This window comes from Martes martes (genome assembly GCF_963455335.1).
Source record: "Martes martes genome assembly, chromosome: 15".
NCBI lineage: Eukaryota > Metazoa > Chordata > Mammalia > Carnivora > Mustelidae > Martes > Martes martes.
This window is the reverse complement of record NC_137903.1, coordinates 67,182,334-67,206,271: the sequence shown is the minus strand read 5'-3', so window position 1 is coordinate 67,206,271 and position 23,938 is coordinate 67,182,334. Positions and strand designations below refer to the sequence as shown.

General features: G+C 49.0%; 1 protein-coding gene across 4 annotated transcripts in view; it reads right to left on the bottom strand.

Annotated features, from left to right (window-relative positions):
- Positions 1–23,938, bottom strand: part of SCYL3 (SCY1 like pseudokinase 3) — a 42,806-nt gene that overhangs the window by 13,688 nt on the left and 5,180 nt on the right. For 3 of the 4 annotated variants that reach the window (XM_080824100.1, XM_080824099.1, XM_080824097.1), the window contains exons 3-10: positions 13,959–14,144; positions 11,246–11,359; positions 9,325–9,381; positions 8,069–8,171; positions 6,725–6,836; positions 4,666–4,743; positions 2,509–2,648; positions 1,076–1,260 (exon numbers count right to left, since the gene is read on the bottom strand). In XM_080824100.1, coding sequence (XP_080680226.1) covers positions 1,076–1,260; positions 2,509–2,648; positions 4,666–4,743; positions 6,725–6,836; positions 8,069–8,171; positions 9,325–9,381; positions 11,246–11,359; positions 13,959–14,144 — 975 coding nt within the window. The remainder of the gene's footprint in view (positions 1–1,075; positions 1,261–2,508; positions 2,649–4,665; positions 4,744–6,724; positions 6,837–8,068; positions 8,172–9,324; positions 9,382–11,245; positions 11,360–13,958; positions 14,145–23,938) is intronic. The other variant, XM_080824098.1, reaches the window with a different exon arrangement.

The following is a 23,938-nucleotide window of genomic DNA, read 5'->3' as shown; positions in this document are numbered from 1 at the left end:
AGGAATCATTTGCAAATACATTAATCTCATAGGAAAACAAATTATTTTAAAGTTCCTACATGGCTGACAAAATCTTTTAAAACCATGTACTGAGCTGAATATTGTCTCCTAAATATTCACGTCCACCCAAAATGTGACCTTAAAATAATGTTGCACTGGTTAGAGTGGGTCCTAAATCCAATGGCCTGGATCTTTTTAAAAAGGCCAAGCAAAGGGACACCCGGGTGGCTCAGTGGGTTAAGCGTCTGCCTTCAGCTCAGGTCATGATCCCAGGGTCCTGGGATGGGGCCCCGCACTGGGCTCCCAGCTTGGCGGGGAGCCTGCTTCTCCCTCTGCCGGCCGCTCCCCCTGCTTGTGCGCGTGCTCTCTCTCTCTGGCAAACAAAGTTAAAAAAAAAAAAAAAAAAAAAGGCCAAGTGAAGACACAGGGGAAAGGACGACCGCGGCGGACTGGCATGACACGGTTCCAAGCCAAGACACATCGAGATACGGCCAGGAGCTACCAGGAAGCGGGGAAGCCGACACGGAAGGCTTCTCCCCTAGAGCTTTCAGAGGAAGCATGGAGCCGCAGACACCGTGATCTCAGACTTCTGGCCCCCAGAACCAGAAGAGAACGGATCTGTATCGTGGTATTTGCTCTCCAAGCCCCAGCGCCACCAGCACAAACCTGAGCCCCGGGCAGGGGGTCGTTACCAGGCCCCCGGCGGCGGGTAAACCGGCTGGAAGGCTCGGGTCCGGGTCATCTCACGCTCCTCTCCGTGATGACTTAATTATTTTATGGTAATTAATTACAGACGCTTACGGTGTCTGTCATAAAGCATCCACGAAGGATTCCTATTCCTTTTCCCCAAAGAATTAGCGAGCAGAATCCGTTTTCCCAGGTTAAGACCAAATACGCTAGTTTAGTCCACGTGCCTGCGCGAGCGCAGCGGAAATGCGACTTGTCTCAGCCCCCGCTACCCCCGCGGCTCTCACGCCCGCCGCTGCCTCGGGCCTCCCGAGCCAGGGTCTTCGCGCTCCAGGGCCTCCGCCTCCCCCCAGCCCCGGCCGCGCCCCCCGCTCCGAGCGCCTCTGACCTGCGGCAGGATGACTTTCTTCAGCTGCTCCTGGGTGAAGTGCCCCACGTAGGCCTCCAGGTGGGACAGCAGCACCATCCGCACGTGCTCCTCGTGCACCTCGAACAGCTGCAGCAGCACCGGGATCACCCGCGACTGGAACAGGGCCGGCGACAGCAGACAAGGCGGCTCCCCGGGCGCACTGTCTGCCCCGCGGCAGAGGCAGTTACAGAGGAAAAGGCAAACTGTCACTTCCGGGAAAGGAGCACAAAGAATTTACAAACCAAGGCCAGGACTCGCCGCGCGCTCTCGGGACTCTTCCGAAGGAATTCTCAGGCCCAAACCAAAGGAAACCTTTTTGGTTGCCCCAAATCACTCAAGGCTCAGTTTTCTCAAACACACTGTACTTGTCGAAATATTTTCGAGATACAGGATCAGACTCAATTGAACAAAGCAAGCCTGTATTTTCATTGACTCCTGAATCAGTAACTCTGTACACGCTGGTGTAATCACGGGAATTTCATATGACAGATTAGATCCATAGGGCTGCTTCACTTTCACCTGCCCAACGAGGTGGTGGCAAATGTCCCAGTGGGACTTGATGCTGGGGGTCCTCCCCTCCTGCTAGTTACGGCAGTAGTTACCAGAGAGACACCCCATTGTCATTTGGGGACCGTTACGAACAAGGATCGACACAGTCCTGCGGGCCCGTTTGTAAAAGGCTCCCCAGGTGACTCAGAAGCACACCCGCTGCGTGTTCGACCAAGCAAGAGAACCACAGAGCTACAAAGAAAAAACTCAGGGAATGACAAAGGATATAAGGAAACTCTGTGTTGTAAGAGAGTTACTTACAATACTGCTTTGCTGGATCGAGATCTTTTAAGAAAAGAGATTCTGAAAGCAGAATTCCGCCCAACACGGAATTCTACAGAGCGAAGACGTTAATGCTCTGCTCTCTAACCTGGTGCGCTGCCGTCCGCAGTGCTTACGAAGCTACGGAGGGTCCGAACAACACCCTCATTTCACACTCAGAAAAAACAGAAATTCCAAGTAGGAAAGTTACTTCCAGGCTTTCCAGTCTTCCCACTGGAAACACAAACTAAATGGGTTGCTCTTGGGGAGTCAGAAGGCATAGGCCTCACTGCAAATGCTAAGTCCTGTGAAGACGGAGCCTTCTCCTGACACTCCACGTGCGTCTCCTCTTCTAGCCGGACGCGTGCGGGGACTCGTTTTGCACGTGCCAGCCTTCCCCGGAAGACATGACTCTCCAGGGGAGGCTCCTTATCGACCCAGTGGGCTCCGGAAGCCCGCTCTGAGTCAGAATGGTCACTCGGGCCAACAACTGTTCTCAGAGACACACCTCACTACACCCGGCAGGAATCTCCCTCGGCTCAAACAGGAGCTCATCATGCCCAAACTCCTTAATGATCAATCATCCTCTGAAAGACATTCACCTTTTTTGGGGCCGAGCAGATGAGGAAGAAAACTCTTAACAGCGACGGGCTCTGCAAACACCAGCTGATTCAGCAGCAGAGGCACCAACCTCGAGGCTATCAGCTCCTCCGAGAGGCCGCTGACTCTGTCCAGCAGGAACCTGGGGGCAGAGAAGAGGAGCCTGGGAACCTGGGGGTGACATTTCAGACACAACCCTCTCCGACCTTGGTCCCGGGGTGTGTGGGGGGGTTGGGGGGCACGGGGAAGGTGAACGGGTGCTGCCAAGGATTTTAGGAAAAATGCCGAGGGTGCGAGACAAGGCTGCCGGCACAGAGACAAGCTCCAACCCGAGCTAGGGAAGGGTTCACCAAACTGCCCCGTGTTTACGGCGCCAGGGTCCTCTCCCCCAGTAAGCCAGGAGCTTCCTAGCCAATTAAAAGGACTTTCTCCAAATTTAAAAAATGGAGGATATTACATTATCTCGACTTTCCACAGTAAATAAAAATACAAGCTTTTGTTACTAAACTCCCTAAAAGAACACACGTAAGGGCACTCTGAAGAACACACAGGTGTCCGGGGCCCCTGGTGGCTCATCGGGTCAGCAGCTGACTCCTGACTTCGGCTCAGGTCACCCTCTCGGGGTCGTGGGACTGATCCCCGTGTTGGGCTCCGGGCTTGGGGGCGGGGCTCTGCTTGGGATTCTCCCTCTCTCCCTCTGCCCCAAGCCCTGCTCTCTCTCTCTCATGTAAGTAAATCTTTAAAACAAGGGAAAAAAAGAAAGACACAGGCATCAGGAAGTCACGGGGGCAAGCTCCCCCTACGGCATCGCCGGCGGCAGACTGTGCCTCTCACCGGCCCCAACTGCTGTCACCCCCCAGCCCGGCCTCCTCGGGACCGCAGCCTGGACGGCGCCCCCGCTCTGCTCCCCGAGCCCTGCTCCCCCAGCCGAAACACTGGCTCACATCTCTTCCATTCTGAACACATCCCTCCCGTCTCCACTGCCTTCTCCGGCTACTCTGTGCTCTCTCTTCTTGGAAGTTCTTGTCTCGGGAGGTCCTACCCAGAGTCCACTCCCTCGCTCCCGTCCCTTCGGAGCTCACCTGCGACCTGGCTCCCCTCCCCCCAGCGGCTCCTCCTCAGCTGAGGCCACCGGTGCCCCCGACGCCTCAGGGACAGGGAATCCCCCCACCTCCCCACATGTGCCTCTGCCAGGAACACCGGGCTTGCGCACATTCTCTGGCCCTCCTGTTCCCATCACTGCTTTGTCACACCGGTCAGCCACCCCCTTACGAGGCTGGTGGCTGCCTCCGGGTTACAGTTTGGGCGCTGGGTGTCCCCCAAGCCTCCACTTCCTCTGCAGGCTGCGGCGCCCTCGTCCTCACTGCTGGCTCCGTGGCCACCGCCATCTCTCCGGGGCCCATGTGGCCAGGTGCCCACGCACATCTCTGCCCACAGCCCCCCACACACTGCGCAGGGACCCCTGACCCCACACTGCTCACGTGCCCAGTGGCTGGGGCCTCTCCTGCGGGATTCTCTCATGCTCTTGGGGATCACCACTAAGGGCTTGCCAATCTGATGGTGGAAGGCCCCCTTATCTGTACCTTCACTGTACCCCCGGAGCCTGCCACGGTCTATAGACTGATCCAAGCCCCCGGAAGAGCTCGGGCGGCGCCCTCCACGGACACCGGAGCGATCCGCCCCGGGAGAGGTAACCGTCTCACGGCCGCTTTCACGGCTTTGATGCCTAAAGCCCGCTGCTTACCGACAGTGTCACTGGTCCTCACCGTCCCCCACTGCGGAGGGTGCCCACCTCTCAGTCATCCCTGCCTGGGGGTCTGAGCTCCGACAGGACCCAGCTGCTGGTGGTGCCATGCTTGGCTCGCACCGCGCCCTGCCTCTGTGTGTTAGTTCACGCTGTCCTGGGGCCCACACCACCTCCTCTGACCACCGCCTCCCTCCCCTCTGGGGTCTCAGGACGCCCCCCGCAAGCTCATCACTGTTTCCCCCACCGGAACCAACCGTCCATCCCAGGGCCTACCAGAAGGCCAACCCAGAGGATGTCCAACAAGCTCGGTCCGAGAAAGTAAGCGTAGACTCATCTCTCCAGAACACCCCAAGGGATTGCAGGGACTTCATCCAAGTTACTGAACTGTAAGCCCTTCACTTTCTGAACTTACTTGAAAAATTCCGTTTTCTCCTCTTCACTCTTCAATGTTAAACTTTTCAAGAAATTCACAACTTCTAGAAAATCATTCCTAAATGCCAAAGAGGAAAAAAAAATGTGCAGGACAATAGGTTAGAGAAGGCATGTTAAATACTGAAGCCATAACCACCGACCGTACTGCTAAGGGTCAAGGAGGCATCCTCCTGTGCCACTCTGAGGACAAGCAGTCGTGAGACACACGCCACGAACCAGCCGTGGAGAATGCAGCATTTTAAGAGCAGCAAAGAGATCTGTGAAGAGGATACGTGCTTCAGCGCACACGGTGTGCAAACACACCCTCACAGACCCGGTGGTTTGAGCGGTCAGAGTCATCTGAGCTTCTGCTGCAACAGGATGTGGTGACATCAACTGTCCTGAGAGCAATGGTGTTGGGTGACCAAGCACCACCAACAGTGGTCGGATCTCCAGTCTGCTCTGGGGCAGGAAGAACTCTGAGAGGCTCGAGGAAAAAGGCATCTCTCGTGCCAGTCACAGGAATCTTCCCACTGCTCCTGCCCGAAGCAGGGAGGAGGGTGAGGGGTCAGTAGGCGCACACTGCTCAGCCCCAGGGCAGCGCTGCTCCCGTCCTCCCATCCTACGGGAGTCCTCCCATCCTACAGGACGGGGCTGCTGGCCCATCCACACGCAGCCCCGCCAGCACGGCTGGCCCCCCGCATCTCCACATCTTACATCAACACCCCTTTCCCTCTGGCTCAGCAGCAGAGAAAAGCACAAATGTCTGTCTAATCCAGTGGGCTCCCACGTAACCAGCAGGCTTCAGGAAGAGGAAGCTTGTGTGGGTTTTGGCTTTCTCTCCCATCTCTGCTTCAGATACAATTCTTACTAACAACTCTTACCACCAGTGATGAGATAATCTACTTGCTGCAAAGAACTGTCCTTTGGGGGCGCCTGGGTGGCTCAGTGGGTTAAAGCCTCTGCCTTCGGCTCAGGTCATGATCCCAGGGTCCTGGGATCGAGCCCTGCATAGGGCTCTCTGCTCAGCGGGGAGCCTGCTTCCTCCTCTCTCTCTGCCTGCCTCTCTGCCTACTTGTGATCTCTGTCTGTCAAATAAATAAATAAATAAATCTTAAAAAAAAAAAAAAAAAGAACTGTCCTTTGTAGAGATCTTGTATCAAGGTAAATTAAATATTGGTATGAATTATCCGAAAGGACACAGAAATGCCTCTCTTAAAAGACTCTTGTAATAAGAAAGGTTTTGAACAGTTTCTTTGAAATGTAAACAATAAATAAAATCCTAATAACTAAAGTGACACTACCCCTCTGCCCTGTTAAATAACACGGCCCGAGTCCTACCCTAGAGGTCCGTGCCCCCCTCCCAGGACAACGTTAGCTTTCGCTCCGCTCTGGTTTTCCCGGGGCTCTCCAACCGCACACTAGGGTCTTCAGTTTCAAAACAACATAAGATCGATTTCGCTAATAAAAGTTGCGACTTTGGGAGGTGGAAAGGAAGAGGAGGAGGACACACAGTTACAACTGACCTTGAAGAGAGGTTCAAAACCATCTCTGAGTCCAGCGACAGGGCTACCACTCTAGCGCGCCCCCCTCTATCTGCGCCTCTGCGCTCCTCTTCCACCGTGTGTTACTAAACCGAGAAGACAATCTTCCGCCTGAAGAGAAACGAGCTCCTCTCCCCCAACAAGAAAAAATTTCAACAGTAACAAATTCTTATCAACAACAGGATGGCAGCAGAGCGTCAGCCCCTGATGGCTGCAAACGGCGGACACAGCCTCGCCTCTGCATCGACCCAAGTCCTAAGGGCCCTGGGCTGTGGCCTCCAGACTCCAGCCTTCGCCACAGTTAAAGATTCCTCAGACTTCCCGTGATGAGACGCCGAGAGGCAGCGCGCCCCTGCCCTGCTGCCCCACGTGGACGCGACTGACCCTCTCCTGACCGCGAGCGGCAAGCACAGGCCGGAGCGCGTGCCCGGGGCCGCCACACTGCACGGCCGGACGCGGGGTCCGAGAGCAGGCCGGCGGCGGGGACAGCCCACCAAGCCCGCCAGGCGCCCTCACCTGAAGAAGTCATGGGACAGTAAGGTGCGGAGCGCTGGCCGACATTTTGGAAGGGGATTCAGCAAGGCTGAGTGCAAGGTCTGTTGCAAGCTGGAGAGAACGTCCGCTGAAACTGAAATCCAGAGCGACAGTTAGTTTCCAATGCCTTCTCCCTCCTTCCAGGACCTCTATAGCTGGAGACTGACGAGAGCAAAAACCAACCTGTAAAAGCCCAAACAAACAAAGGCCTGGCTGTTGCCAAACAGCTTCCTGCTCGCCTGAAGCCAGACTCCGCGGCCGGAGCAGAAAACGCAGCTGCCCACGCAGCCGACACCGCCCCCCGGGCCTTGCCGCGGAGCCCCTCACCTCCCGGCTGTCCTGTCTGGAGGACGGGCTCAGCCGCGGGAAGGCTGGAGAGGTGGCAGGTCCCTAGGCCTCTCCCACCAGCTTCCTCATCCCCAGAACACAGCAGGTTGCTGGGACGACTGTGTTTTGTGACCTCCCAAGGACGGCACGTGATTACCGCCGGTCCAGACTCAGTGGGGTAGTAATTTTGGCCCCACGAGGGAGGCCTTAGGGCCCTAAGGGTGTAATTCTCAAGTATTTCTAAGCTGAGACAATTCCGAGCCAGGAGCTGAATGACGCTTGTGACTCCAGAACACTGCAGACACCGGAGGGGAGGAACCACATCAGAGCGGCACTGAGCTCGGGCCGCGTGCAATCCCGGCCAGCAGGGGCCTCCCGGGGCAGGCGCCCCCCGCCCGTCAGCAGGCGGGCAGCTGAGGGCCTGGGGCGGCTGGAGCAGAGAGAAGCAGGCTCCAAGCGGCCGCTGGAGAGCTCAAGAGAGACGAAAACAGGGTGCTCGGGAGCCTGGGCTCTCTGGGGCCGTGAAAGAAAAGGCAGTAAGTACATTATACCAAGAAGAAAAAAATCAAAAGGGCTCGGAAAGAACAAAGGGATATTAAGCTTGCTTTGGACTAATAAAAAATGCTGAATCCTCCTCTTTGCTTCAGATCGCTCCACATCAGTCCGTACCAGCGCTCACTTCTGTGGCTGGCCGAGTAAGGAACGGAAGCTTCAGCCCGCAAGGACCAATCCCAGTAAGTATCCTGAGAGTGACCGCGGATACTCAGAGTCAGAGCTGAAAATGGCTCCTACTTAAAATACTTTAAGTCTGCAAAGTAAAGAAATCAGAGCTTCTTTCAGTAGGGAAACTGCTGTTAAGATCTGCCCTAGACAGGTTATTTGGTAAGCGACAGGTTCCTCCCTGCGATCAAAGACTGTAGTCCTTTGAATCCACACAGAACAGGCTGTAAATGACCTTCCTACTTATTCTGTGGATGTAGCAGGACAACCCCGACTCACCCTGTCCGCTTAAGATTGTGAGCAAACTTTCCACCAGTGTCCCAAACGCAAAGGCGTCCCGGGCATGTCCGTGTGACTCGGGCAGGGTCGTGAATTCTGGAGACTGAAAGCAGGAAAGATGATTAAAACCAGAGAATCTGCCTTACAAACCAGTTTTCTCTGAAGCCCTCTCCCATATCTGCATTTATGACACTCCAAGCTAACCTCACGGTACCAGCCACAAGCCTACAGGCTTCCACGGGATGAGGGAAAGGAATTTTTCAAAGATTTCAAAATATCAAACAAGGGCAAAAAGAAAACAAAAGGGCTAAATAGGATATGTCTGTGGCTTTCAAAAATATTTCTGACTGCAACCCAGATTTTTAAAATTTTTATTATCGTTAGTGGCAGCAGTACATACACATATGTATAAATACACACATAATGGAAACAAAAGTTTCATAAAACAATACTCAGCCTTACTACCTACAGAACATAATGAGACTTTCTATTTTACTCCTTTTTCTCAAAGCTTGTCAGAACCTCTAACTTGATTTAAAACCCAAAAATCAGTCTGAAAAACACTAGTACATACACACGGTACTGATCTGGATCAACAGGGCTTATTTCAAGGCTTGGGTCTATACTCAAGTTTGGAGTTGGGTCTGTTTCCCGTAAAGCAGTTAAATGTGTCTCTGGGGATCACTGTCTGTTTACAGTAGTTACGAAAACAAATTTAGAGGAAGCAACTTCCTCACATTTACTGGTAAATACAATCTTTCTTCACCAGCAGCTGGTGGTGAAGTCAAGAAACAAAACAGAATAAAAGGTTCATCGACTTGGCAGGGAGATCTGTAGAGGGAACCTTCGTCACACAAGATTATTACTGCCAATAATCACTCTGCTGCGTCTCGGGGAGTCCCAGCTCAGAGCCGACAGGCCGATGCGTGGCTTGGGGGAAGCGCAGGAAGGGCCGGGGCGCTGCGTCCCCAGCTCTTCGGGCTTCCAGCGACATACAAAGACCACGAAGCGGGACGAGGCACCGGCCCTCTCTCTTTACACAGTACCACAGGGGGCCGCACCTCCAGAAATGGAAGCGGACTGTCAAGAAAACGGCTCCCTGCTGTGGCGATGAGATTAGTCTGAGAAGCTGTCATGGCCAAAGGCATTATGAGGCATCCACGACTTGGCCAAGAAAGAGGGGGCAGACGAAAGGTTACGTTTCATACTCAGTTACACAAAGAAGCCTTCGTTACAGCTGAAGCGTATCATCTTACCATCTCTTCAGGAGGGATAGATGCTGGGTCTCTGACTGACTGAATACTCCTCAGAAACTAGAGAAATAAATTAAGGAAAATAATTCATACACAGGTTTGGTGAACCAATCTCTTACACCAAGTTACAGAAGCAACCAGCAATGGAAACAGCAGCAATGATGCCTTCACACCAGTGCCGCATGTTAAATACACACATTTGAAATCTGCTAATTGAAACGTGAATACAGTACCTGGCACCGCGCGAGGCTCAGAAAACACGGGTGGGTCCCTCGCCTCACCCCTCAGCCGGGCAGGCGCCCTCTGCTGTTCAGAGGCTTCTCTGCATCTCACTCCCTTGCACTAGTCACGAGGGATACGTCTTTCTCACCCTGCCTAGTTATTGACAAACAAAAGGCTTTTCTAGCATAGAACAAATCCCTCATTAATCTTCTGGCCGAGTCAAGTCAATCTGCAGCCTCACTGCCACGGGAGATAGAAAAGTTGAGGACTTTATGAGCTACACAGACGATGTCCACAGAACAAGGACACCGATTCACTGATTCGAAGACCATTGTTCAAGAGCTTCTATGTCCCAAACACCACTCAAGGCACGAGAAATACAAAAGGAATATGATAACCCCCTGCCCCAGCCAGGTGCTCGCAACCGAGACTGTACACTGGCCATCTGAGGGACGCGCCGAGTGCCGCGGAAGCACAAGGCGGGGACAGATCTCGTCGGCGAGGGAACACCCAGGGGAGGGCGCCGCGGAGAGACTCGGCGAGACTGGACACTTCGGCTTTACGTCCCATCCTCCAGAGAGCCCCGGGAACGAGGCGCCCAGCAACGGAACGGCGCGCGCGGGCAGAAGAGGTGCAGCATCCCGGCCCGGAGAGGACACGCGGGCGGCCGGAGTGCAGCGCAGTGACTGGGAGCGGTACGTGAGGCTGAAGGGAGGCGGGGGAAGAGCCTGCGGAGGGCCTCCCAGGCCACGGTGAAGACTCTGGAACGTGAGTCACAGGATGACTTACGTGCTGTTACGCTAATCAGATGTAAGGTGAATTCTGAGAAGAAAGGGATTGACTGGGGCAGAAATATTATTAGAGGAGCACCTCTGTGGTGGAAGGAGCATTTGAACTGGGCAAGAGGCCACGAAGGTGCCCATTTAACGTGGCTCACGTGTGGAAGCCCCACAAGAGAACGGGCAAACCAGACGGAGCCAGTAAGTCAGCGCGCCGCCATTCCCACAGGGCTGCCACGAGGGGGCTGGTTTGGTTCTGTTCTGTTTTTCAGAAAGAGCAACCAGGTAAAATGGTGAAAACAAGAAACAAAACAGAAGAGAAAGCTCCATCAACTGAGGCGGGAAATCTGCAGGTCCCGGTCAGACAAACCATAAGAGGTACAGAGGCAGCGACAACACAGGCCGCCGGGAGGATTAAGATGCGCGGGTCTCGACTCCGGCCGGTAGGACACAGTGTGTGACTGTGGACCCCGCGGACGGTTGTAAACGAACATTTGTTCCGTACCTAATGCACGCCAGGCACCACTCTGGGAGAGACTAAATCTAAGAGACTCTCACCCCCTCAAGAAGCTCAAACACTGGCAAAGAAAACAGACACACGAAGGTCATTTCAACACTCGACATTAGGTGATGAGATTAAGTGCAGGTACTCGAGGAGCAGAAGGCAGGAACATTCCATTAAAAAGTTGACGGAGCCAGTTGACCTCCCAGTCTGTCTCCTCAGCGACCAAATCGGGAGACAAGAATGGAGGCGGGGGCCCCTCTGAAGAGTAAGGCCCAGCGTTGCGGGAACACGAGCACCGACGACGAGGTCACGTCCCCAGACCTAAGCTCGCCCCAGCGCTGCAGCAAGTCCCCGGGCAGGACCCACCCAAAATGCTACCGAGTTCTGAGCGGCACCGAGGGCCCCTCCCCTGGCTTACCTCGGGTGCGGCCTGAGGAACTTTGCAGACCGTCTCCATCCCTCCCAGCTTCCAGTGCCCGTCCTCGCTCACAAACACAGACGACGAGCAGACATTGTTGTGCGTTAGGTGTCCCTGGAGAAAAGAACAGGACGAGGCTGCCACTAGAATCTCTGAAGCAGGAGTTTAGAAAAACTAAATACTGAACACCAGGAAGAGACTCGGTGAGTCATCCCCTCGCGGCGCGAGAAATGGAAGGACGACCTGAAGGAACGAGGGACGGAATAAGCCTGGCTCAGCCCCGTGAGGCCGGGGAGCACGAGCCGGCGACGGAGGGCTCTGCCTCTGCCTCTGCCTCTGCCCCTGCCTCTGCCCCTGCTTCCGCGGGCGTCAGGAGAACCGAGTTCCTCAAACGTGAGGTCACACGTCTTTACAGCCTACGTCGTTTGCTTCTGTCCTTTAACGATGAAGTTTACCTTTGCTCCCACAGACTACTGTATTGTTTTTCTCCTCTAAGTTCTTTCTCACCTAAATTCTATCATGAACCCAGACCCACTTCACCTGAAATCTTGTCAGCAGGCATTTAAAAATCCTGCTCGAAGAAGAGGAAAATGGAATTTTCCCCCACAGACCACAGAAGTGCCAAAATTTAAAACTATAAAAAAAATACCCCACCAAACCAGCCAAATAAATGAGAAGAAGAAAATGAAAACAGGATAGAAGTGTATTTTGTTCCAAACCAAAAATCATTTCAGTAGACAAATGTATTTTAAATATTCTATTCACTAGGTCAAGTATGTGCAAATTTTGATAGGAAACACTCCAAGATACATCGATATATTCTAAAGGAAGGTTCAAAACAGTGTGTATGGTATTTTTACATTTGAAAAAAACAAAGGAGAATAAGCACAGGGACATGTGGTTCATATGCACACCGACCCTCTCTGGACTAAGAGGCTGATCACCATGGGGGCTCCTGGACAGAGGAGAGGTGCTGCACTCGGTGTGGGGGGCTTACTCTTCCCTGCATGTACTCTCACACTATTCAAACTTTCTACCATGTGCATGTACCTTCTCCAACAAAAAAAATACTCCTTCATGTGAAGCACTAATAATTCTTCTTTATATGAATCTTAGACATATATATATTTTTTAAAGACTGTATTTATTTATTTGACAGACAGAGATCACAAGCAGGCAGAGAGACAGGCAGAGAGAGAGGAGGAAGATGTCACAAGTAGGCAGAGAGGCAGGCTCTACGCGGAGCAGAGACCCCGATGTGGGGCTCGATCCTAGGACCCTGGGATCATGACCTGAGTGGAAGGCAGAGGCTTTAACCCACTGAGCCACCCAGGTGCCCTGTACCTTAGACTTTTTTTTTTTTTTTTAAGATTTTATTTATTTGACAGACAGAGATCACAAGCAGGCAGAGAGGCAGGCTGAGAGAGAGGAGGAAGCAGGCTCCCCGCGGAGCAGAGAGCCCGACGTGGGGCTCGATCCCAGGACCCTGAGATCATGACCTGAGCCGAACGCAGAGGCTTTAACCCACTGAGCCACTCAGGCGCCCCCTTAGACATATTTTTAAGAGGTGATAAATCCAAGGTGATATCTGGAATCTGTCCCCAATTAACAGAAAAAGTTAAAAGAAAAAAAAAAAACAACACATTGAGATGAGTCAAATGCAAGTGTTTCTAACTTGTGACTGGTAACTTTCATCTCGGAGGACTGCCAAAGGCCTCAGTACTTAATGGAACATAAATTCCATTAAGAAATAGCTCAACAGGGGCACCTGGGTGGCTCAGTGGGTTAAAGCCTCTGCCTTCGGCTCGGGTCATGATCCCAGGGTCCTGGGATTGAGCCCCACATCAGGCTCTCTGCTCAGCGGGGAGCCTGCTTCCTCCCCTCTCTCTGTCGGTCTCTCTGCTTACTCGTGATCTCTGTCTGTCAAATAAATAAATAAAATCTTAAAAAAAAAAAGAAAAAGCTCAATAATACTGTCACAAAATAGACCAAAAGTAAACCTAAGACTATATGCTTATCCTCTTAAGAGCAAACCTGACCACAGTGTTAAGAGGCTGTCTCCTGGGGCGTCCAGGTGGCTCAGTTGGCTCAGCGTCCGCCTTCGGCTCAGGTCGAGATCCTGGGATCCTGGGATTGAGTCCCCATGGAGCTTCCTTCTCCTCCCTCTCTCACTGCCCCCCTCCCCATGCTCGCTCTCTCTCCCTCAAATAAATAATAACGTAAAAAAAAAAAAAAAAGAGGCCATCTCTCAGTAGATACCCACTCAAATGAGAACAGGTGTGTAAAGCTCTGCCTTTTCCTAAGAAATGGTCATTTCTTCCTTCAAAATCTAAAATGTCATAGAACTCCGGGGACCAAACAGGAACTCTGGTTTACAGCAACACTGATGTTAAGGCTTTCTCTTTTTCTTAAGAACAGTAATACCTGATGCAAGTGTTTTCAGGTAAAGATTTCCCCCAAACCAGAGGGAGACAGTGGTAAAACGAAATAAAGTCCTATAAAAATAAAGTTCTATAAAAAACTGGCCAGAGAAGCCCTTGCCCACTGCACACACCACCTCTGGAGCCCTTCTCGTGCCTTCCAAAGAGCTTGTCTCCCACGGGAAGATTCACATGAGAATTTCTGTACCTCCCCTAACTTGGAAGCACTCCCACATACGCCAGCTCTCCGGCCTGTGTCAAGGCCCCGGGCAGCCTGTGTCCGCGTTACTTACTCTGTCGTGAAGGAAGATGAGAGCCAGCAGGATGTCGTAGATGCCGGCACAGACCTCGGCGGGAGACAGCGTTGCTAAAGCCACTTCCAGAGGCTGCACTCGCTCAGTGACGAGATGAATCCCATCTGGCTCCACAGTGCAAGATAAAAATCTCAGCAGGCAAGGGTGACGGAGCGTCTTCAAATGCTTTAAAGATACAAACGCAAGGGTTGGGAGAGTTAATCACTCAGAACCCGACTAACTGTAGTTTCTTATACATCGCGGTCAGAGTCAGAACACGGTTACTTCCATTCAAGGTCCCTCCCAGCTCCCTACTTTCCTCACCTACCCCGTTAAATTTCAAATAAGGCACAGGAAAATCTATGACCTGTTCTGACTTCATTCACTTTACCAACATTTAAATGATTCTACAGAGACTTCCGGTTCCCTTCTGACAGTGTAAGCCCCCAGGAGCCCGGGCCTCTCCACGACACTACCATACACTCTGAACAAAGTACCCCAACAGCGACCTGAATGCTCGGCAAGGTAAACAAGAGCACGCAGACTACACAGGGGAGTCAAGATTAGCAGAGGAGACCCCCGTGGGAGTAGGTGTTCTGGTTTAGGGCTGGCCCTTCTCACAGCTGTGCGCTGAAGGCGGGCCCCGCTTGGAGGGCCCCGCTTGGAGGGCCCCGCTTGGAGGGCCCCGCTTGGAGGGCAGAGGGGGCTGAAACTCTGAACGAGACCGTGGCAGCTTTCTGGCCAGAAGGAGGACAGAGAGGAGTCCGGACAAGCCTGAGTATGAGGCTATTCCAGAGGGGAAAGAACTGGAGAAGGAGATGCTCTGGTTATCTGTTATACCCACTCGGGTCTCAGACTAACTCCTGAATCAAGCACGGGCAAAACAGACCCAAACCGGCGTAGCCAACTTTTGAGAAATGAACTGAGGTTAGAACTACCATGCACAGGAAAGGGGCAGGAGAGCAGCTGGAAAACTTGAAGCCTGAGCCAAAGGGGACGGACTGCTGAATCAAAACCCTCAGGAGATCCAGGAGATTTTAACACAACCAAGAGTCAATGCAACATGACATTCAGAATGTGCGGGACGCAGCCCAAAATGTTCCTACTCAACAAAGAACCATAAAAAAGTGAAAAGACAACCAAGAAATACCAACCCCGAGATGGCCCGGATAACAGAATTCTTAGGAAGAATGTAAGGCCGCTTCCCCACTATGTTACAACCATTCTTCCCTAGAGGTAAAGGAAAACAGGAAATAAACAGAAGTTCTCAGCAGAGAAAGAAATGTCATTTAAAACAAGAGGAAGTTTTAGGAAGGAAAAATAAAATATTAGAAACTAACCCAATGAATGGACTCAACAACAACATGCAGACTGATGCAGAGGCAAGAGTCAGTGAAGCTATGCTAACTAGTCTGAAGAAAAAAGAGAAAAATTTCTTTTTTATTTTTCTAAAATGATCACAGCATCAAGAAACTGTGACAATAATAAAGGTCTAACATACATAACTGGAGTCCCAAAAAAGAGAAGAAAAGGACTGGTGCATAAAAAATGTAATGGCCTGAGAACTTTCCAAATTCAGTGCAATACTTAAGTGTACAGATTTAAGAAGTTCAATAAACACCAAACAGGATAAATCAAAGAAAACTACATCACACACATTATCGTCAAACTAGAGAAAATCAGATAAATAAAAAAATCTCAGAGGCAGCTAAAGAAAACCATTATTACGTGGAAGGGAATGACAATTTGAGTGATGCAAATTTCTCATCAGAAAACACAGAGGCTGGGGCGCCTGCACAGCTCAGTGGTTGGGCGCCTGCCTTCGGCTCGCGTTGTGATTCTAGGGTCCTGGGATGGAGCCTGTGTGTCCTGGGATCGAGCCCCACACCGGGCTCCCTGCTCAGTGGGAAGCCTGCTTCTCCCTCTCCCACTCCCCCTGCTCGTGTTCCCTCTCTCGCTATATCTCTGTCAAACAATAAACAAAAAATTAAAAAAAAAAAAAGGAAAGAAAGCACAGATGCCAAAAGACAAAGGGGAACACTTACTCTAAAGCACTGACAAAAAAAACAGTATCAACCCTGAATTATGTAGCAAAAATATCCTTCCGGGAAAAAAAAAAGTAAAATAAAGGCATTTTTGATGATGGAAAACAGAAAAGTTATTGCCAGAAGACCCACCCTAAAAAAAATGCTACAGGAAGTTCTTCAGGCTGAAGAGGAAATGACGCCAAAGGGAAACGTGGATCTCCGGAAATGAAGGAAGAGCAGCAGAAATGGTAAAGCATCAGGATGGATTCCGAGGCCCCGTGTCGGCCTCTTGTGTAAGATGCGCAGGACTGGGCGGAGCAGACACGACGCCGCCGGGTCAGGTTCTCGACGTGAGTGATGCACAGGGAACCCCCGAACAACACAGGTTTAAACTGTGTCCATTTCTACGCAGACTTTTTTTCAACAAACACTGCACGGTGCTTTATGAGGCTTTTCCTTACGACTTTCCCAGTTAACATGTGCTTTACCTTACCTTATTGTAAAAATACAGTATATAACATGTATCAAGTAAGATGTGTTATCGACTGTTTATATTATCAGCAAGTCTTCCACTCTACAGTACGTTACTAGCAGTTAAGTTTTGAGGGAGTCAGCCCAGTTGTGTGAGGAATCAGTACCTCTAACCCCAATTTAACCGTGGGCGTGTGTGTGTATGGCGTTGATACGTATGGAACAAAAGGATAGTAGGGTTGGGCTGGAGACTTATATCTCATTCCAAGCCTTCTATGTTTTATGTGAATGGTACAATTCTAACCCCAGACAGATGATGATGAGCTAGTTATTAAACTGAAATCCTTAGTGCAATCATTAAAAAAAATATAAAGAAACGTAGCTGAAAAATCAAGATAAAATGAAATACTAAGGGCTATTTAAATAAACCAAAAAAAAAAAGAGAAAGGGAACAGAAGAACAAAATCCAAAAGGGGGCAAATAGAAAACAAATAACAAATAATAAACAAATAACAAATAATAAAATTCAACATTAATAATTACATGAAATGTTAATGATCTAAACACTCCAATTTAGAGTAGATATAAGAGAAGACCCAACAATATGGTGCCTATGAGACTTACTTTAAAAATAAAGACGGAGATAGGTACGTGGACAGAAACTGAATGGACAGAAAAGGATATATCGCGAAGACATTAAGCGTAAGAAGGCTAGAGTGGATGTACTCTCATCAGAGAAAATATACGTCAAGACAGTATATTGCAAGACATCAAATGGGACATTTCTTGAAGAATAAAAGGACAATTCATTAAAAAGACATCACAATTATGAATGTGTAAGCCCCTAACAGGAGAGCCTCAAAATACACACGGAGCAAAAATAAAAGGGAGAAGCAATTCCATGATTCCAGGATCATGGCTAGAGATTTTAAAACTCCTCTCTCAGCAATCAATTGAACTGGTAAAAGTAAACAAACAAAAAAATAAATGAAAGCATAAGAAACCTCATCAAACTAACAGCTGGAAAACACTAGACCCAGTAACTGCCATACACACGCTCTTCCCAAGTCCAGGAGAACGAGTCCGAGAAACACTCCACACTGGGCCACAGAATCATTTTAAATGGATAAGCACCTTAGCCAACTTTTGTTGATCTTGCTTTCTTCTTCTTCTTCTTTTTTTTTTTTTTAAGATTTTATTTATTTATTTATTTGAGAGAGAGAATGAGAGAGAGAGCATGAGAAGGGGCAGGGTCAGAGGGAGAAGCAGACGCCCCGCTGAGAAGGGAGCCTGATGCGGGACTCGATCCTGGGACTCCAGGATCATGACCTGAGCCAAGGGCAGTCGCTTAACCAACTGAGCCACCCAAGTGCCCTTGTTTTCTTACTTTTTACCTCACTATTTATCAAGCACTTAAACCCCTTAAGAATATTTCACCATCTTTGGGGCACCTGGGTGGCTCAGTGGGTTAAAACCTCTGCCTTCAGCTCAGGTCATGATCTCAGGGTCCTGGGATCGAGCCCCACATCGGGCTCTCTGCTCAGCGGGGAGCCTGCTTCCCTTCCTCTCTCTGCCTGCCTCTCTGACTACTTGTGATCTCTGTCTGTCAAATAAATAAATAAAATCTTTAAAAAAAAAAAAGAATATTTCACCATCTTTAAAATTGTTGCCATTAATCTAGAAAAGTTAGTATTAAACATTTTCGCTCACATACTTCACACCAGTAGCAATGTTAGATGAGAAGCTCATTTATGTACCTACAATACACATTTTTGATTTACATATATAAATAAAATACAAATACCATAAAATCCCCACAAGATAGAATATACCAAAATAAAAGATTAAAAATAAATTAAAACACTCTTGACTTTCACCCCCGAACCGCAATGAATCACGGCGCACAGCCCCGAGGTTATGGATGTCCTGCTTTCGAACTCCTGCCGTGCACGAATTTCCGCGCACACACCATTCTCGGAGCAGACACAGAGCACAAAGAGATGGAAGACAAGTGCGTGACCATGCTGTGTCTGACTGTGAGAGGCGGATCTGCAGGGTTTTTAAAGCCCTATCAGATGCAGACTTCCCAAGCTCCCCTCGTGCTGCATGTTGTGGAAAATCTGACCTGAGTAACTCAGACCGGTCGTCCACGATGCCCAACCCAGCTAGTAATAACTGTATCATTGTTTACAACAAAATTTAAAATGCCGGAATGATGGTTTCCCTTGCAAATCACCCGGCTTTTCTAAAAGAAATTATGTGGCCTTCCGTCTCTGGGGTCTGCCCTGCACAAGGCACTAGACACTGAGGAAGCCTCGCAAACCAATCAGCGAACCAGCGAACCAGGAGACTGACGCGAGATTCCACTGGGAGAAAAACCTCAACATCGGGTTTCATTTTCACAAATAAGCACTCCGTAACAGAACATTCTAAAATACCTTCTTGGAAGAATAGGAGATCATATAGGAGCCCGTAACACAGCACTGGTCCAAGTTTTCTGTCAGTTGCTTTGAACTAGTCTATTAGGGAAAAACCGTGGGAGAAATCTTCTGAGGAAAAGGATGGTCTAGTTTCTTTTCTTTTCTTAAGATAATCTCAAACTTTGACAACTCTAGAAATAGCTCCAACAGGATTTTTTGCTTGTAGAAGAAAGCTGTTAGCCTCCCCTGGGTTACTCTAATAAAAAATACTTAAGAAAATTCTTGCGCAATTGTGAACTATTAATTTGTCCATATGCCTTTAAAATAATCCCTACGTATGCACATAAACACAGCGAAGACCCAGAGGAGCTGTGAGCTGTGCTAGAGAGCTGGCTGAATGACTATGGTTAAGTGGAGAGAACTTCTTGCAAGTGTCTTTTAAGCTATGGTTTCTGAGTAAAATTATACAGACTCCCTCTTCTTTTTGCGTTTTAAGAATCATTTCAACTAATTTGCAAAACAAAAATTAAATACTTTTTAACTTTTCACTTTTGCCCGTTCAGGAAAATAAAAATATTCATTCAGCTTTTATTTGTTAGGACTCTAAGTATTTTCCTTGGGTTTTCTGTGCCTTCTTTTACTCCTCTAATACTCAGGGCAGACCAGTGAATCCGGAGAAATACTTCTTGGATGAGTACTGGCATGGAAATACAGAGTCAGTAAATTTCACCCCGTTAATAAATGAAATAATAAATTTCATTCTGCCTTTTTTTTAACCCTACATTCGCAGTAGAATTCTTGGTCCACAGTGACTCATTTGTCTACTGAAGAAGAAAGGAAGGAATAAGTCATTGCATGATTCCAAACAGGGCACTTAACTAAGCAGCCATAACCTCACCTGTCACTCCTCTTCAGCACACACAATATTTTGCATAAATTATACATCCAGATTCACAGGGAAGTAAGCAATTAATCAAACAGAAACGTTTCTTGATTCAAGCTTCTGTTGCCCCAAAGAACAGAGGGAGTGACAAGATGCACCCGTGAAGTGTGATGAGATTTTCTCATCACCAGAAGAGATAAATGACTCTTGTTCTGGTGGAGAAAGGGGACTGTGCGGAAGGAGCACCTGAAAAGTAGCTCTCGTAGGGGCATGCGGGTGGCTCAGTCGTTAAGCGTCTGCCTTCGGCTCAGGTCATGACCTCAGGGTCCTGGGATGGAGCCCCGCATCGGGCTCCCTGCTCAGCACAGAGCCTGCTTCTCCATCTGCCCCTCACCCTGCTCTCGTGCTCTGTCTCTCTCTCACACTCTCTCTCAAATAAATAAAATCTTAAAAAAAAAAAAGTCTCTGTCCTAGAGTTACGAATCCCTGTTATCCCCATGCACTGCTCTACCGCTGGCCTTTGGAAGAGGATTCTGAGTAAGGACCCTGATCGTTAAAAAAGAGCAGCGCTGGGAAACCTGTCCACATTCATCCACACCCACGCGTACACGGAGATGTTAAGTGTGAAAGTCAAGTCCTGACTATAAACCCTTTCTACTTTTCGGGAACCGGTTGTAAGCCACAGCAGGGTAACTCGCGCCCTAGAGGCTGAGCTTTTCACTACCATATTCTGGCCCGGTCTGGTCTGCTTTTTCACTCTGAGAACCACACAACACAGCGGCTACTCAGCTCCGATTCACTTGTAAGTTTCTAGCCAGGAAGTGAGCCGTAGTTTCACTGCCTTGAAGAAATACGACAGAATAACCAAGATGCCTGAGCTAAAGAGCAAGCATTTTCAGGGAGAAATATTCTTCCTTCTTCCCTTAAGACACGAACCTTAAGACGAAGTACGGGGTTTCTAAATGCCAGCACCTAGAGGTTCAACGAGAAACGAGGAATACAGAGCAGGACAGGAGCGGCAGAAAGGCTCCCAGGTTGGACCCGCATCTGAGGTACCAAAGAAATATCCAGGCTGAGATTTCCACAGGCAAGTGGGATTGTGGATCTGGAGCTCAGAGAGGTTCCGGCGGACACCTGACTTGGGGCAGAGAGCCACAAGGCGGCCACCACCACACGGGAGAGGAGGACAACGTGACGTCTGAAAATGGACGCGGCTGGAAGGGGCCCGCGCCACCTGCAGTGGCCCAACACAGCCGAGGGACGGGGGAGGGGAACTTCTGAAGCTCTTCTGAGAGGCTAATGCTCGGCAGCCTTAGAAGAGAACCAGATTTTGATTATATGGGGAAGGAAATATTTTTTTACGAAGCTGACAGTGTAGGGAAGTTGATTTACTGGAATAAGGGTTGTAAATAGCACAGAAAAGGCCCAACGGGGAAAGGAACACAAAGAGCACGTGGACAGAAGGAAGAGCCGTAGAGCATTTCCGAAGGGATCAGCGCGAGCAGTCATCTCTTCTCATCACCACACGATGCGCGTTCTCCAAAATGCCGACCAGCCCTTCCGCAGGGCCGCCCGAATCCATCACGAAGAAGGCCCGGCCACGGCAGCCACATACGTACTCCCGGAGCCAACGTGGCTGCCTTGGTGGCATGAAGACAGTCGGGTGTTCTGCAAGTCCGTCCCTCCCGTGAGGCCTTAACAAATCGCTCAGATGAAGCAAACACAGTAACCAAATTCCGATTTAGGACTTATCATTCCTTACTCTTCATTAGAAATGAGTCATAACCGCCAGGGAAAAAATGCTGTAACAGCTAATAAAGTCAAGATAAAACGAGAAGACCTCTAATACTGTTTTGTGGCCAAAGGTTATGCCTGCATTTCGTCTTATTCCAGAGGTCACAGCGCACGGAGCCTGTTTTTATTTACAACCCTAGAGGAAGAGCACACTCATGACCGAACGACGTTTGCAAGGAAAATGCTGTATACCCTCTTGAAGTGGTCACTGAAACTACCAGAGGGAGGACTGGGAGCCTGAACTCTGGAGGAAGTCAGGCGAGTTGACTGTATTAATGTTTCAGGTATCCAGGAAAATCAAGGTCCTAAAACCTGATGAAACGTGATACATTTTTTCAAGTACTGCATCTAAATCAAAACTCCGTATCATTTTGTTGCCATTTCACATTCCCCAGATTCATGTGTCAGGTATTCAAAGCCACAAGATAACGTGCAGAACAAGAGACAAAAACTTCTGGAAAAGAGTCAGCCGTGGTTTAGAAGAGTATGTATGAAGGGGGAAAATGTTCCCTCTCAAGTTCTGAAATTCCACCAGCCCAGAAGTCCTTAAACACTGACAGTGGATCTTTTTCTCCTTCAAAAACTTTATGATCTGGGGGCCCCTGGGTAGTTCAGTCGGTTAAACATCTGACTCTTGATCACAGCTCAAGTCTTGATCTCAGGGTCGTGAGATCAAGCCCCAGGCTGGGCTCCATGCTGGGCTTGGAGCCTACTTAAACAAAACAAAATTTCTGATCTGGGTTATTCAACTTTCTTGGTACATACACCATAAAGAGTAACATAATGTTAAAAAATCCTATGGGTTCTATTAAAAAAACCCAAGAATGATAATAAATCTCTAATATTTTACTAGTAATAATCATCCTAATCACCATAAATTTTTTTTAAGATTTTATTTATTTATTTGAGAGAAAGAGCAAGAGAGGGAGGAGGGTCAGAGGGAGAAGCAGACACCCTACTGAGGAGGGAGCCTGATGCGGGACTCCAGGATCATGACCTGAGCCGAAGACAGTCGCTTAAACAACTGAGCCAGCCACCTAGGCGCCCTCACTCTAATTTTTTTTACTTAAAAAATGTGTAATCTTATTAAATAAAAATAGCAGGAAGCATGTCAGATATGAATTGCACATAAGAATCCGACAGTGAAGCAAAGCATTTTATCTTTTGCAAAAATCACAATAAAAAGTATTAACAGTACCTGGATGAGATAGAAAGACAAAAAAATTGTCTTACCAAAAAGTGCAATTACTTAGCAACGCAACAGCCAGCTATGCTTTTTACCACAACTAATAGAAAATGCATCCCAAGGGGAATGTGATCCTTAGGCACCATCTTTTAACTTTTTAAGAGTTAACTTCCTGCCTCATTAAAGACATAACATCAAATAATGAACTGATGTGACAAATAACATGCCGAAATTATATCACTAATAGATATACTAAAACCCTTTATAATCGCTAACAAAGGTAACAGCCATTTCAAAAACCACCTCTATGGTGGAGATACCCATGTCTCCTATGTATTGCTAGCACGAGGGACTCACGGGACTACAGATCACAACTCGAACAGAACAAAGCTCTAAGTCCACCTGAAAAGCAATGTGCCTGCCATTAACACTGAACAGCCACAACTCTGCTTCCCCTGCCGAACCTTCCGGAAGATAATCTGAATGACTCCATATCCAAGGAAATGCCAACTAAAATGTTTGTATTCTCTAGTTCAAAACAACAGCTAGGATTGTTCTACTGCATCACAGTCCGAGGTACTATCATGTTTTCTGATGAGAGGTCGGGGTCTCCTGCAGGTGCCCTTCCAGGAGCAGTGGCTGCAAGGTGGGAGTGGGGAGGCCCTCCTCCCGAAGAGGGAACTGAAGCCTCTAGAAGTGAAGGATCTGAATGAGGCCCCTCCCAAGAACTACAGTCCAGGCCCAACGTTCTTTCTGGGGTGTCCAGCCTAACACTCCAGCTCAACAATCTTTCTCGGACCTCACAATGCCTCGGGAAAAGAAAAAACCACAGTCACACTTTCTAAAATATTCTATTTCTAGGTCCGTCGTCAATACACTCATGGTGCGCATGGCCTACCGTACATGGAAGTCAAATCACTATGTTGCACACCTGAAACTAATGTGACATTGTGTGTCAAACCACGCTCAAATTTACAAACATTAGAAAGTTAAAAACTCAAATAAATAAGTAAAAATAAATAAATTTTACAAATTAAAAAATATACTTACCAAAATGTCAATACTTAAGAGATTTCTGCTAAGGTAGATTAACTTCCTTTACCTTCTACTGGCCATGTAAAATTACCTTCCGAACTTTCTCACTAAAAAAATACGATGATAAAAGTTATCACACTGAGTGTCATGGAGCTTTCTGGCTA